Raw genomic sequence first — 14,247 nt, 5'->3', positions numbered from 1 at the left:
AGTAGGTGTAACTCATTCACTATGGAACTTTTGTTTTTATGTCATTCACCTAAAACCAATATTTAACCTTGACATTGGATGACGTAATATCAAAAAATTGAAAAACAACAGTAAATTGTGATATTGCAGTAATTGTGTGTACGTATATTTTTTGTTTGCAAAATTTACTACTGATGCACAGGTCAATTTAAAATATCTATTTGGGAAGCTTTTTGAACTCTTACTTATCATTAATCAACCTATTTTAAATTATGCTCAAAATAGGTTATTAATGTTACATGTTGAACAGTAGAAGCAAATAAAAATAACATATGATGGTAATTCAATAATATTTGATATATTTTTGACATATTAAAATCTGTTTCGTATTGATTTGTATACAGCTACTAAATTAAATAATTCATGCATTATTTTATGCAATTGACAATTTGTTTAATTTAGTAAATAAAAAATCTTCGCTATACAAAATTTAATAAAATATTATAATTCAGTTTTTACACCACACAAGAAAAACGTGTTATGAATTGTGTTTTTTAAATCATACTATTTGATATTTGCTTACATTATTATTAATTTTGATGTATTAATTATTATTTTGATGTATTAAACGATTTCAAAAATCAAAAAGGTATTTTGTTTTTGTGTTTGCACGTGATTAAATTGATCGCCCAACTACCTTGACCTTCGTCTAAATTTAAATCTTAATTGTGTTCCTTCGTTAAATTTTGACTGATTTTCACACTTGCATAATTGAACGTAAACGAGTTTACCACCCTCACTGGATCAACAACAAATCGTATTACAACGCATTCATAACAACATGATGACGTGGTAAAATCCTAACGAGACGGGGCAACGGACGATGGAGCATTAAAAAAATCCACGTTGTATCTGCAGTATTTGCCGGGACGCTAACAAATGACGTCATGTTTATTTTTTCCACGCACGCCTACTATATAGTAATATAATGCGTATTAAATTTTCTTACAAACGTAATTGTCGGTAGGATCAACAACTATTCTTTGCCGCGTGATTCATCTGAATCGTTTCAAGTTCAATGTCAGTATGCCGAGGGTTTTCTCTATTAATGACGCATCTCGCATTCATTTTACAGCATGACATTTTGTTCACTTGTAGGAATGTTCGAACATCGTCGTAGAATATGTTATTTAAAGTGTAGTGACTGCAAGTTATTCATTAATTTCGGAGTTTGTAAACATCGAAATGATTGCAGGTGTCCATAAAATGCATTTTTTCGGAGGGAAAAATCTACAACATAAATTGAGAAAAAAATCACCATTGTTTTGTGCGGAAATATTTTAAAACCATTTGAGATAACTGAAGAAATAATTCATCGTTTCTAATCGATTGAATGTGTTGCGATACAAGACAATCAAAAATTAATTTTTACATTTTAACAAATGTGTTTTTTAATTTTTAATTTCTTTGCATATGATTAAAACTCCAAGAACACGTGACGATTACTAAAACACAAATACCTCAATGTTTTGAACAAGTCAAATAGCCTGTTCACTGTCTGTGGAAGTTTTAAAATTCAATTTGTTATTTTCACAAATTCGTATGTCTTTTTCTTTATAATTATATTCGATTACGCAACTTCCTTTATGATTACAGGTACAAAGGGCGATACACAAAGTTGTAGATTTTTTTAATAATTCACAAAGTATTTTTTATCGAGAATAAAAACTACAATCGCACATAAAATTTACACATGTAATGATTAGGTAATATTCGGATAATTAACAAAAACAAAAATAATATGTTGAGTTTAGATGAAATAATTATTACTCACAAATCATTCTCAACACAAAAAGAAAAAATGCGTTAAAAGAAAATTTTATAAAATATACTTTAAAGTGTATAATACATAAACAGTTGTACATTTATTTTATCTTCGGAGTAAAATAAAAAATTTTAGGGTAACAGTGCATCTATATTAATTTTCGATTTTTAATTTCCTGTGAGATTTGTTAATAATTTATTTAAAATTATTAATTAATAATTTATTTAAAATTATTAATTAATAATTTTAATAATTATTAATTCTAATATTTATTAGTATAATTCCAAGTAATAATATTGATGTAAATTGGAAAATTATTTTCGTAAGCCTAGACTCTATACTTAGATATTTTAATTTTTAGATAATTCTAATGTCTAGGAAATGTTAAAATAGTTATTCATTAATAGTTTACGAAAATATTTATAGTTATGCTCATTAATTATTGTCAAATATTTGTTATTAATATAGAAGGGGATCTGACCATCTATTCGTTTTTCAGGGTTCCATCAGCAAATGTTACATTATAGTTTATTATTTTGACTCATTTCCGATGAAACTGATCCACATGGTTGTGCAGAACTCCAATTCATCTAGTTCAGAAAAACGATAAAAGGTTTGTTCTCTTATTTTTTAATACTAATTTTGATTTAAATCATACAATTACAAACAAGGAAATAATATTGAAATGTATATTTAATTTTATACAGTGGCACAACTAGAGCAAAAATCCAAGAGGTGCTAAAATTTTATGAGGCTCACAAAATTGTAAAGGGCTCTACTCTAACAACAACTCCACAATACAACCACTTTATATAGATGGTGTAATGTACAATAACTGCATTTAATAATAGCGGTTTATAAATGTATGTACAACTGGCTAAGGATTGTCGTTGAAAGATGATATAATATTGAAATATCCCAATATATTCAAAATGACGATTTTGACTGCTATAATCTAAACGTAATGCAAAATAAGAATATAATTAGTAATGCATATATATTTATAAAAATAATTAGTTGAAATAATGGGAAACCACGGTAGTTGCGCCACTGATTATATAACTAAAGATTGTAAACAAACGGACAGTAATAATTGTTTGTTAAATACATTTAATTTATTTGGGTAAATAAAGAAACAGAATGATTTTCGATATTAAGACAAATCCCATAATTTTTCATTTACAAAACATTTTACTTCAATTTATCTTCAATAAAAAAAAATGTTATTTTATATTTTTAATTATTTCAAGCAGCAAAAAAATTAAAGATTATCTAATTTAAATTTGATTCATTTATATAAATATTTAAAGATAATTTAAGTTTTATCATAAATTATTAGAATTAATTATACAGTAAAAATGTAAAACTTTATTTCTCAAAAATGCATTTAAAGTTAATTTGTATCATTAAGCTATAAACATATTTCTCAAAAAATGTGTGTACAGAAATGAAAACAAGTTGTGGCCTCACTTTGACTTTGTAAAGTGATGAAAAGAATGTGTAGCCTAAAAATTATTTAAGCCAAACATGTTTTAACATAACATTTTAGAGGCCATTGGGTCGATGTAAATTTTTTACGAAAACTGTAAAAGATGCCGTGTCGCATGTCGTTATTGGGATAGTTCAGATTCAAATGGATAAAATTAAAAACGATTCTAACTTGAATTGGAATTTAAATTAAAACAAATTCGGTTCCTTTATTTATTTATTTTTAGAAAATTTAACTAAAATGTAGACATGCTGGTATGACAACTAAAGTATACATTTTAAGTCATGTGCAGCTATCACAAGCAAATTTTAATAGCTATAGTATACATAATTTTGTGTATCTGTGTAATTATAAACAATGTGTTAAAGGTTAACAAACTCAGCAATAAAACATCAAATTAACGAAATGCATTACTGCAAGATTTTTATGTTAAACTATTCTTTTTTTTAACATTTTTTAAAGGTTGTAATTTATGATAGTATTAAAAGAAAGATTGGCAAGACTGAAAAAAATTAATTTTTGTATCAAAAACTATTTTATATTTAACTAAGTTTTTACAATATTATAAGATGGGATGCAAAGTTGTTTGTTAGTTTAAATTTTAAGAGCTACTTCTTGCTGAAGAGATAATTTTCAGTTTTAAACCACAGTAACAAAAAAAAAAATGTGTTGAGTATTTCAATTTGAAAACTTATTTTAGCTCCCATAAAAATTCACTTTTATAAAATTTTAATTTTAAATCAGTTTCTAACGGAGAATAATTTAGCAATGTAAAAATGACCTTCCAATACAAACCTAGTTTTCGCAACAAAAAATGCTATTCATACTTTGAATATAAATATCAAATAGTATCCAAAAATTTTATCCATACAAGTTTAGAATAATATAATTAGAATTGTTGAATAGTAAAACATTTGAGATCATTGCTCTACTCAAAGAATATGACGTCAAGGTTTTATAGTAATATAAATAAAACAATAAGCGAAGGAAATATAATTACAATTGATGTGAATTAACACAAGTTAATAACTTTAAAAAGCCTTCGATATAGTGTTTCATTTAAAACAAAATAATGGTTTGTCATTTGGTATCATTCGTTTTTAAACCTTGAACTAACTTATTATGAGCATATCCTACAGGGTTATTCGTAAAAGTAGTAAGATCTTCGGATTAATATACTTAAGCATATTTGAAACGGTAGTTATATAAAACTAAAATTAGAAAAACTTTTTTTTTTTTTTGAAAAGAAAATAATGAACTGAACTAACATATGTTGTAATCTAGGGGAACATGCTAAGATTTAATATTTAACTCTTCAGGAATTATCATTTAAATTCTATATGAAATGTTAAATAATAAACAAATCCGGTATTAAAATTAATTCTAATTGTAAAAGTTGATGAATATCAAATTATAATTATTAAATAATAGCCCCTACATAAATATTTTTAAAAAGGAAATTAGTAGGTATCAACAGTTACATATAAAATGAACATTAAATAAAACATTTATATTGTAAAAAATGAAAATGATTTTTGTAAGAGTACATTCTTATGATAAATTAATGGTAGTATGAAGTTATATTGCAAATAAAAACATGATATTATTTATTGATTTTATAATAAACTTTATTAACTGAATCGAACTTTGAAGATTCACAACTTTCATTTTTACGTTTTACTAAAACGTATTGCGCTAATCTATATATATATTTTACCACGTATCTGTACATTATGTGTATTTAACTGCTTTTAATTATTTTTTTATCGACATATAATATTAAATTTATTTAAAATTCATTGCTGTAGTTTGAAAAATTATCTTGGACTACAAAATAAGATAAAAACAAAGTTAAAAAATATAAAAACAGTACGAGATATTTAGATTTAGATGCTGACACGATTACAAGTGCTGCTACTATACTGTGCTACTCAATATAAATTAAATACTACCAGTTATCTATAGAGCTAATTAGTTTTTAAGTGTTATATTTATAGAATTAAAATATAAATGCTTAATTTTCCTTGTAGGAAAACATTTTCTGCGCTAAACAAGTAATATTTTTTATAAAAAATTACTAAGAAAGAATGTTTTAAGAAACCTACTACTACCTTGATTTCAATTTTATTAAGTCAAATAGATATTTAACCAGTCTAATACATTATAAGGGGTATTATGTTTTTTGTTTTCTTAATTTATTGTACTATTCTCTGTAGACTTGATTGATACAAGAAATTGAACTCTTTGTGATTTTTAATATATTTACTTAACCTAAATATTAATTTAATAAAATAATAGTTTGACTATATTTCATTGGGTTTGGTAATTAATAAAATTACACCTGTATTAAACAACAACGATGTTTGTGCGTAATATTAATTATTTGATTGAGCTTTATCATATTATAAGAAACATTATATCTCATAAAACTAAATTAAAGTTCATATGATTCGACAAATTTTTTATCGATAAAGTTACCATTTAAAATTCTTAGAATCTAAGTATAAAGTAGTCATCTAATGCGATTTAAAATTATAATATAAATTGACTATTTTAATTCAAAATGATAGAAATCATATTTAAGAGTGACCATATTTACACTTGAATGTACTTTGAATGATTTTTAAGGAAAATTTATAACTGAGTTATTTTATTTGTAATTATTTGCACCTTTATTTAAAATTGTTAGCAGACGTTGAAGGCTTCATAAAATTGAATATACATTATTGAATCGTACATAGATAATTATATTTAAAATTAGCTCCTTCCGTTGACTAAATTACCTTGTAAATATTCAAAAATCTCACAACTTCCATATAGTTAACTAATAGCACTGTAAAACATTTAGAGAGACATGATCAGTTTGCATGCAGTTTCTAACACTTGAAACGTAGCATGTTTTACGCAATAGATTGTTGTATACTGCTGTGAGTATTACACGTTCCAATATTATAGAAGTAGCAGTGCAATAAAAAATTGGCCTTTGATCCACTGTTAGTTTTAAGTATTTTAATTATCATTATAATGAATTGTATTATTTATATACAAATATATTGCACTCATAATTGATTTTCAAGTAGAGTAAATTTTAGCGAAAACAAAAATAAGGTATTTAGTAAAAAACATTATAATTTTTAATTGGCGAAAAATAAACACTTATTTGACCATGAACTGTCATATGTATGAATGGTTTGTTAATAAGCTGTTACATCTCCCAAAAATTGTTGTTTTTCCGACAAAAAATTCCTTGTTTACATATCAAAATATTAATTAATAGCATCTTTCAAATATTTGTAAACTGTTTTGATAAATGATAATGGTTGCCGGTGTTACAATGTATTGGTTTGCCTATTAAAAGTAATTTACGGTTTTAATTGTTAAAAAACCAATTAATGAGTATTATATAAACCGTGTTTCCCAAAACCATCAAGATGTTAGTGCTGTGTAATTATTTCGTAACGATAAATTTTATTGTAATAAACTATTATCAAATGTTTTGAATAATTGAGTATGTATGCTTAAAAGTCAAACTTAATTATTGTAGTACTCATAAATTTTCAATGAAAAACTACTTAATTGCTACATAGATTTAATTACTATTATTATATTTATAACACTGAAAAAATTTCTTTGTAAAATCAACACATTTTTTATTATTTAACGTTTGAAAATATTTTTGTAAAATAAAAAATATTTTTTTTTACTAGTTTAACCAATTTTTTTTATTGATTTGACAAAATATTTGTTAATTTGATAATATTTTTATTCTTCTAGCAAAAATTATAATTAAATTAACAAAAAAATTATAATTAATTTTACATTAAGTTTATTGAAGTTATTTGGTAATGCATTTGTTGGTTTTAACAGAGGATTTTTATCAATGTATAAAATATTATGAAGTTTAATATGTATATGTCAATATATGTTATGATAGTAATATTCTTGTATTGAATTGATACGTATTAAGCTTTTTTAGAATTGAAAAATTATAATAATAATATTACCATTTTTCTTTTATTAAAAATAAATACAATTTTTAGAAGTTAACTAACGTTAGCTCATATTTTATGGGTAGTAGTTTAAATACAAATGTATTTTCATGACCTACTCAATTTTTAGTTTAAAACAAATCAATTTAAAATGAAGTTTACAAAATGGTTAGCTCAACAAAAGTTTATTATACAAAATAATAACAAATGTCTACATGCAATGAGTTATTTCATTCTTTTGTTTCTTTATCTCGAGCAATCCATTCATTAATAAAAAAAATGTTTACAGTAAAACTGCGCATTTTTTTTTATATTCAATTCATGAATTATGACCAATTCAAATGAAGGATTCGTTTTATAAACATGAACGGCCCAGTTTTTTAACAAAATCAAACTAATTATCATGTCTAAGATGTTATAACATATTATGTATCTCTACTTATCATGTGTTTTTTAATTTAATTACAATGGAAGTGAAACTGGGACATTTTAATGTGATAAAAGTAATAATCTTTAGAAGAATAATATACTTACGCACATATACCCATGTGCATATATTATGTACATAAGAGTATAAATGGATATAAATATTATTCAATGACGTACTTGTCATTGTACGGCCTTTATTTAGCACACGCGTCATGTTTGTGAATAGTACGAATTTAACATTGCACAGAGAAATGGAATAAGTACAGCTTTGTCTGTCACGTGCATTTGACTGTTGATCACAGTGAAATCAAGCTGATTTTTCGTGTTCATTTTACTTCATTCACAACATCCTAATTTGATAGTTGAACCTAATTATCTTTATAAAAAGTAAGTTGAAAAACATTTCTCTTTAATTTTATTCAAATTCGACGTCGAGGGTTACTTTTCTTGCCAATAAATAATCAACGTCTCGGGTCAATGTAACTTTGATCATTTTTTTTTGTATCATCAACTATTTTAAGCAGATGCTAGTTGGAGGTCAAATAAATAGAAGTTACTGAAAGTTTTAAATGTGATATGTTCGCTAAATTTTGATTCTCAGCAATAAATATATGATAAAGAGTAAATTAGTTTTCAACATCGTCAGAGTATTTTTTTTCAAACGTATGCATCAAAATGAATAATTAAAAATTTATTTGTTTCTTCAACTTACTTTCAGTTATACTCTCTTTCATTGGAAACTTTATCAACAAAATTATTTTATAATATTTTTAAAATTTAACTTGTTAAAACTATTTCGCGAAAGCACGTGATTAAAAAGTCATTAATAATGAATAAAGTTCCTTAAAATATTATTTTTAACCTATGCTAAAACTTTTTATAACTTATGAAATCTCTTAAGAATAATTGTTGAGGTGGAAAAGTTAATGAAATTAATAATTATTCACTTTAAAAGAATTCAAAAGTATTATCAATTATGTGTCCAATTAAAAAAGTATAAATATTACTATAAAATCGATAAATTATTTTATATAACTACATTTAAAATTGTAATGAGATTATTACATGTACACTGTTTATATTTTTTCAGATCATTTGAGCAGTGTAATTTATTAAAATGAAGATATCTAATTATTGTTTTAAAATTATATTCGTTCTAATTTTCTCAGAATGAAAGCGTATTATTAAAGATATTTGACTATATATTAGTAACAACTAGACTCAAGATTGCCCATAGGTCTCTATTTTACAATAGTTAATACAAAAAAATTAGAGAATTCAATCATCAATACTGTCTAAACTTTTGATTTAATATTGGTCAATTCAGGTATATATAAACTTTCAATGCAAACCAAATGTTAGAAGGGTCTGTAGAATTTCAGGGTATCCAAGGCATATATAAATATTGTCTAAAAATTATATTCTTCATTTTTTTTTAATGTATGATTATCATAATTAATTGATAAGAATTAATGTTATTTTGTTTTAATTTCATTCTACAATTATCTATAATTTTGTTCTGGAAATAACTCAACGAGATAAAGGTTAACAAATAATCTTAGTATCTTTAACTAATCTTATTGGGTATTACCATATTATTAAGATAACTCTAATACAGTTGTTTATTTAATTTACTGGATGCATTTGATTAGAAAATTTGTACACGTTTCTTATGCTTGATCGCTTCGTAAATAAAGAAAGAGAATAGTTTTACTTAATTAGCTATATTTTGGACTTTACCTTTCACAATACTCACAATATTATACTTTGAACACAAAATAAAATTAATAAACAATAAAATATTTATCTAATATTTCACTATTTTATACTACATAAACAATGTCATTTGATAAGGTTTAAGTTACAATGTGGTGATCAAATTGAGATGTATGTCTGGAGAATGTACCAACATCCTAAATGTATAATTTTGCATTTGTAATCGTAGAACAATTCATGGTCGACGATAATTTTTTTGGATAAAATGCATTATTCTTATCATATATTACGTTGGCCTCGAACGCAAACAGTAAATTAAAAATTATTTTATTTCTGAAAATAGATTTTTTTAACATTCTATTAATCAATCCTCTTTCTACTTGTATGATAAAATTTTTCAATAAATGTAAAAAAAAAAAAAAAATGCTAAGTCTTATAGTTTGATTTTGAAAACATTTAACAAATTATCGGATTAATATTATATTATATTATATTATCGGTTATAATTATGGTTTATAGTGATTGTAAAATGTTAAAAAATAATTGAAATTTTCATGACAATTACGAAGTATAAAAATATATTTTATTGCTCCAAGTTTGTATGGTTAAATGACGAATGACAATTTTAACTGGTGTGAGTACGATTGAAAGCTCTAAACCACAGTATGGAAAGGTCGTAATTAATTATTTGTGGTATTGAACGAGAAAACAAATATGATCGAATGCCAAAATATAATATATGAACCGGACGTCGAATGATATATTTAATAACTTGAAATAGGAATGCTTGTTTTCATACTATTACAAAAACAAAGTAATAATCATGTACTAGTTTTTGCTAATAAGATCGGTAATTGTAGTTAGCGAAAGTTCTGACTTGCCCGTTTCTGGTGTCCCAGGTGATCTGGTTTCATAAATTTTTATCATTGTTATTGTTATTGTCATTTTATTTTTAGAAATCAGTTTTCTAATGGTAAGTAAAGTAATTTATTTAATCCTATAGGATCTGACCAAACATGAAACATACCATACATATATAGAAGTATGAAGATTCTTCGAAGAATTTAGTTAGCATGCGAGCAGAGCAAAATCTAAAGGAAAACTAAAATTAAAGTAAAAAAAATGAATAAAACTGTAAACCGATAATATGATGTGTACAATATTACGTTCGATCCGTTGTGGGCGCGTCGTCATATTGGGAGGACCCAAGACTTGTCTGTGCCAGCCCAACGCTCGGGTGCGTCTGTCTGAGAACGGACGGCCCTAGCGAAATCTACCGCGGCTGCCGACTCGGAGTAGGGACAGAAAAAAAGGAAGGAAAACGTGTGTGAGTGCTCCTCCTTCACATGCCGTAATACCCCGGGCAGATAGAGTGAGAGAAAACAACAACAAAAATATATATTAAAAAGGAAGAAAAAAAATAACCACGCGCGCACACACGTATATCCCTACTATGGGCTTTCAACACCCCGGCACATTATAAAAGACCAAAAGACGTACTCTCCCACGACTATTTTCAAAAGTGATCCCAACTAATTAACTGGCCGATGCGGTCGCACGCGGTTCCCGCGAAAAACAACGTGTTCACACAACATTTTTCGATTACGCGTATATCGTTGAAGCTTTTCGTTTTGACGACGCATTGCAATAACAATTATCGTAAAAACTTTTTTTTTTAATAAACATTATTAATTTTTTTCGTTTGCATACAATCGCCTATAATGGCCGAGACCATGGTGGAAAACGATGCCTACTCTCGGGAGTTGTGGTTAAACGCTGCGGCTACAACGTTGGGTTTGACCTATTCGGTGTACAGACAGTTGAGAGCTGCGCAAATGCTGCCTCCTGGACCGTGGGGTGTACCGTTTCTCGGATACGCGCCTTTTTTGCCCACCCACAGTACGTACTTGAAATACAACGAGCTGGCTCGACGTTACGGACCCATATGCTCGTTCACTTTACGGGGTAATACAGTGGTGTTGTTAAGTGACCATAGGCTCATCAAAACTGCCTTTGACATGAAGCAGATCACCGGTCGCCCAAGCGATGGTTACATGGATATAATTGGTGGATATGGTAAGTATTTTAAAAATTAAACGATCTCTAATGATTTTTTTTTTTTTGATATTCGATTAACGCGGTTCAGACTGGTAACATTGAACTCATATGTTTTACGTTTCATTCTCTGATGCGTTTTTTATTCGTTTAAATATTATATACGTGTCCTCAGGGTACCGCTGTCGCGTACGTTGAATATTTTAAAACCGTGTCGCAATTTTTTGACATACTAAACGCCGGCACAATATTAATTATTAAATAATCACGTGGCCCACGACTTTATTACACAACGAGCGCACACACATGCACACGTACGCGAATAATTACCGTAAAGTAAAAAGTAAAATAAAAAACCTTGCCATTTTCATATCTACCCGACATGTAATTATATTGTTAAATATTTTTACTTTATTTTAGGAGCTGTCAATAGTACGGGAAAGCTGTGGGAATCTCAGAGGAAATTTTTGCACTTGGTGCTCAGACACATGGGTATGACATTTACTGGTCACAACCGACTGAACATGGAAAACAGGATAATGGTAAGTACTACCAAACGTATCCAAACTTTTTTGTTTCGATTCGATGTATTAAGCTAATTTCGATCTACTATCGTGTTTAGATTGAAGTTTCATCATTGATAGATACGTTCCATAAAACATGTGGCAATCCGATTGATTTAAATGCGGGTTCTTTGTGCTTGGCCATCACAAATGTTATTAGTTCAGTAACGATGGGAGTACGCTTTGAATCGGACGATCCAAGATTCGCTCGATACATGCAAATGGTAGATGAAGGCTTTAAATTGTTCGGCATGTTGAGACCGGTCAGTATGTTTTCACCTAGAAGATGCATTGAAGACGAGCGTAAGATCCAAGAAAAACTCAGTCAAAACAGACGTGAAATGGCCGACTACTTTCAGACTATCATTGATGAACACCGAAGCACGTTCGACTCAGACTCAATAAGAGACTTAGTAGATGCTTACCTATTAGAAATAAAAAATGCAGAGGACACTGGTACAATGGGTCAACTTTTCCAAGGTTTAGACCCGGACCGACAGATTCAACAAATTCTCGGCGACTTGTTTTCGTCTAGTATGGAAACCATTAAAAACACAATGCTTTGGGCAATGGTCTATATGCTAAATTATCCTAAAGTGATGGCTAAGGTTCAAGACGAAATCGACTCCGTAGTCGGACGTTACAAGTCACCGGTACTGGATGATTATCCTCAACTACCTTACACTCAAGCAACGTTGTATGAAGTACTCCGTAAATCTAGTATCACTCCTTTGGGAACCACACATGCAACAACCAGGTAAGATTCTATTTATCCTACAATCGCTTTAACAATAATTAAAATTATTAAATTATTTTATCAATTATTTTAGTGAAGTTACTCTAAGTGGTTACCGTATACCAGTTGGTGCTCAGATCATACCGTTGCAACATTATGTGCATAACGATCCCAACCTTTGGGATGAGCCAGAGGCCTTTAAACCCGAACGTTTTATAAATGCAGAAGGCAAAGTAAAAAAACCAGACTGCTTCCTACCTTTCGGAGTTGGTAAGTAATACACATTACATTAATTAAAATGTTTTATATAGAGTCAATTTTATTAAATAATATTTGTTATAACAGGTAGGAGAAAATGTTTGGGCGAAACGTTGGCTCAAATGGAATTATACCTATTCTTTTCCAACATGTTACACGAATTTGACGTGTGTCTACCGGAAGGTGATGATTTACCTAGTATGGATAGCCAAGCTGGTATCACGCTTACTCCATTATCGTTCAAAGTGGTCATGAAGAGGCGAACCAAGTAATAAAAATATATAATAAAATCTTGGCTCACTATTGCGGCTATTTGTTCAGTTCCTCTAAATTTTTCGTCGAATCATAATTATTTGATCGAATATTCCTGTTTTAATTTCCACAGTACCATTATGTAATGTTATTTTAATATATTATATTATGTGTTAATATTTATTTTTACCTATTTTTAAGTACTATTATTTTAAGCCCTTAAAGTCTTGTATAGTTGTTTTACTTAAGTGTAGAATTAAATTCATTTATTTATTGTTGAATGCTAAACAAATTTTTTTTGCAACGTTCTACACCTACCTACTATTTATTTTTATTTTTGTATAAAATAATATTTTTATTTTAAATAACGGTTGATGTTATTTTATTTTAAAAAATTAAACAACTTGACGAGCGTGTTATTATTTATATATAGATAATGATATTTTAAAGTATTTAATGAAGTATCTATGCGATTTCCTATTGTTGTGTTATTTAGTTAATTAAGTGCCATACCATATAATTAAGTATTTAATGTACATTTTAATATTGTATTAGTAATATTAAGGATTGTTGTTTTTAATTATTATGATTAAATAAAAAACAAATTAGTAAAGTTATCTTTTTAAATTTTTATTTTCATTATGTAGGCGAATATTTCTGCAACCCAAGTAACACAAAAGTTTAATAATTTGCCATCATGTTAATTATTGATTTATTGTCGTAAGTTTTCTCAATTTAAATATTAAAAGACAGTTTATTGCAAAGTAAACTAAAAATAATTATAAGTTACAATTTAGTATTACTTTGTTGAATAATGATAAATGAGTAACTTCATAAAAATTGTTTTTATTAAAATAAATTTTAGAATAATGAATTCCGATATATATTATTTTTAATTAACGTGTGCCTATCAAATTTGACGTCAAGCACCGTGGTGTTTACATTATTATTATCAG

At 27.2% G+C, this 14,247-nt stretch overlaps 1 protein-coding gene and 1 long non-coding RNA gene across 2 annotated transcripts; both read left to right on the top strand.

The window, feature by feature from the left end:
- Positions 1-563: 563 nt before the first annotated feature.
- Positions 564-4,654, top strand: LOC126903339 (uncharacterized). The gene is made up of 3 exons (XR_007703464.1): positions 564-1,579; positions 2,304-2,417; positions 2,512-4,654. It is a non-coding gene; the product is annotated as an uncharacterized LOC126903339 (long non-coding RNA).
- Positions 4,655-10,953: 6,299 nt separating this feature from the next.
- On the top strand, positions 10,954-13,781 carry LOC126903337 (cytochrome P450 18a1-like). The gene is made up of 5 exons (XM_050681486.1): positions 10,954-11,503; positions 11,903-12,024; positions 12,105-12,802; positions 12,876-13,051; positions 13,127-13,781. Exons 1-5 carry the CDS (start codon positions 11,149-11,151, stop codon positions 13,309-13,311), a joined length of 1,536 nt encoding a protein of 511 aa, XP_050537443.1. The 5' UTR covers positions 10,954-11,148; the 3' UTR covers positions 13,312-13,781.
- The last annotated feature ends 466 nt before the right edge of the window (positions 13,782-14,247 follow it).

This window comes from Daktulosphaira vitifoliae, unplaced genomic scaffold, assembly GCF_025091365.1.
Source record: "Daktulosphaira vitifoliae isolate Bord-2020 unplaced genomic scaffold, ASM2509136v1 Scaffold_3, whole genome shotgun sequence".
NCBI lineage: Eukaryota > Metazoa > Arthropoda > Insecta > Hemiptera > Phylloxeridae > Daktulosphaira > Daktulosphaira vitifoliae.
The sequence above is the reverse complement of the archived record's forward strand: the minus strand, read 5'-3'. Positions and strand labels throughout refer to the sequence as shown.

Excerpts from the sequence above, each read along its gene's own strand:
- LOC126903337 (XM_050681486.1), top strand. The coding sequence starts at position 11,149 with ATGGCCGAGACCATGGTGGAAAACGATGCCTACTCTCGGGAGTTGTGG. Across the intron at positions 11,504-11,902 it reads GGATATAATTGGTGGATATG|GAGCTGTCAATAGTACGGGA; the intron begins GTAAGTATTTTA and ends ACTTTATTTTAG. Across the intron at positions 12,803-12,875 it reads ACCACACATGCAACAACCAG|TGAAGTTACTCTAAGTGGTT; the intron begins GTAAGATTCTAT and ends CAATTATTTTAG.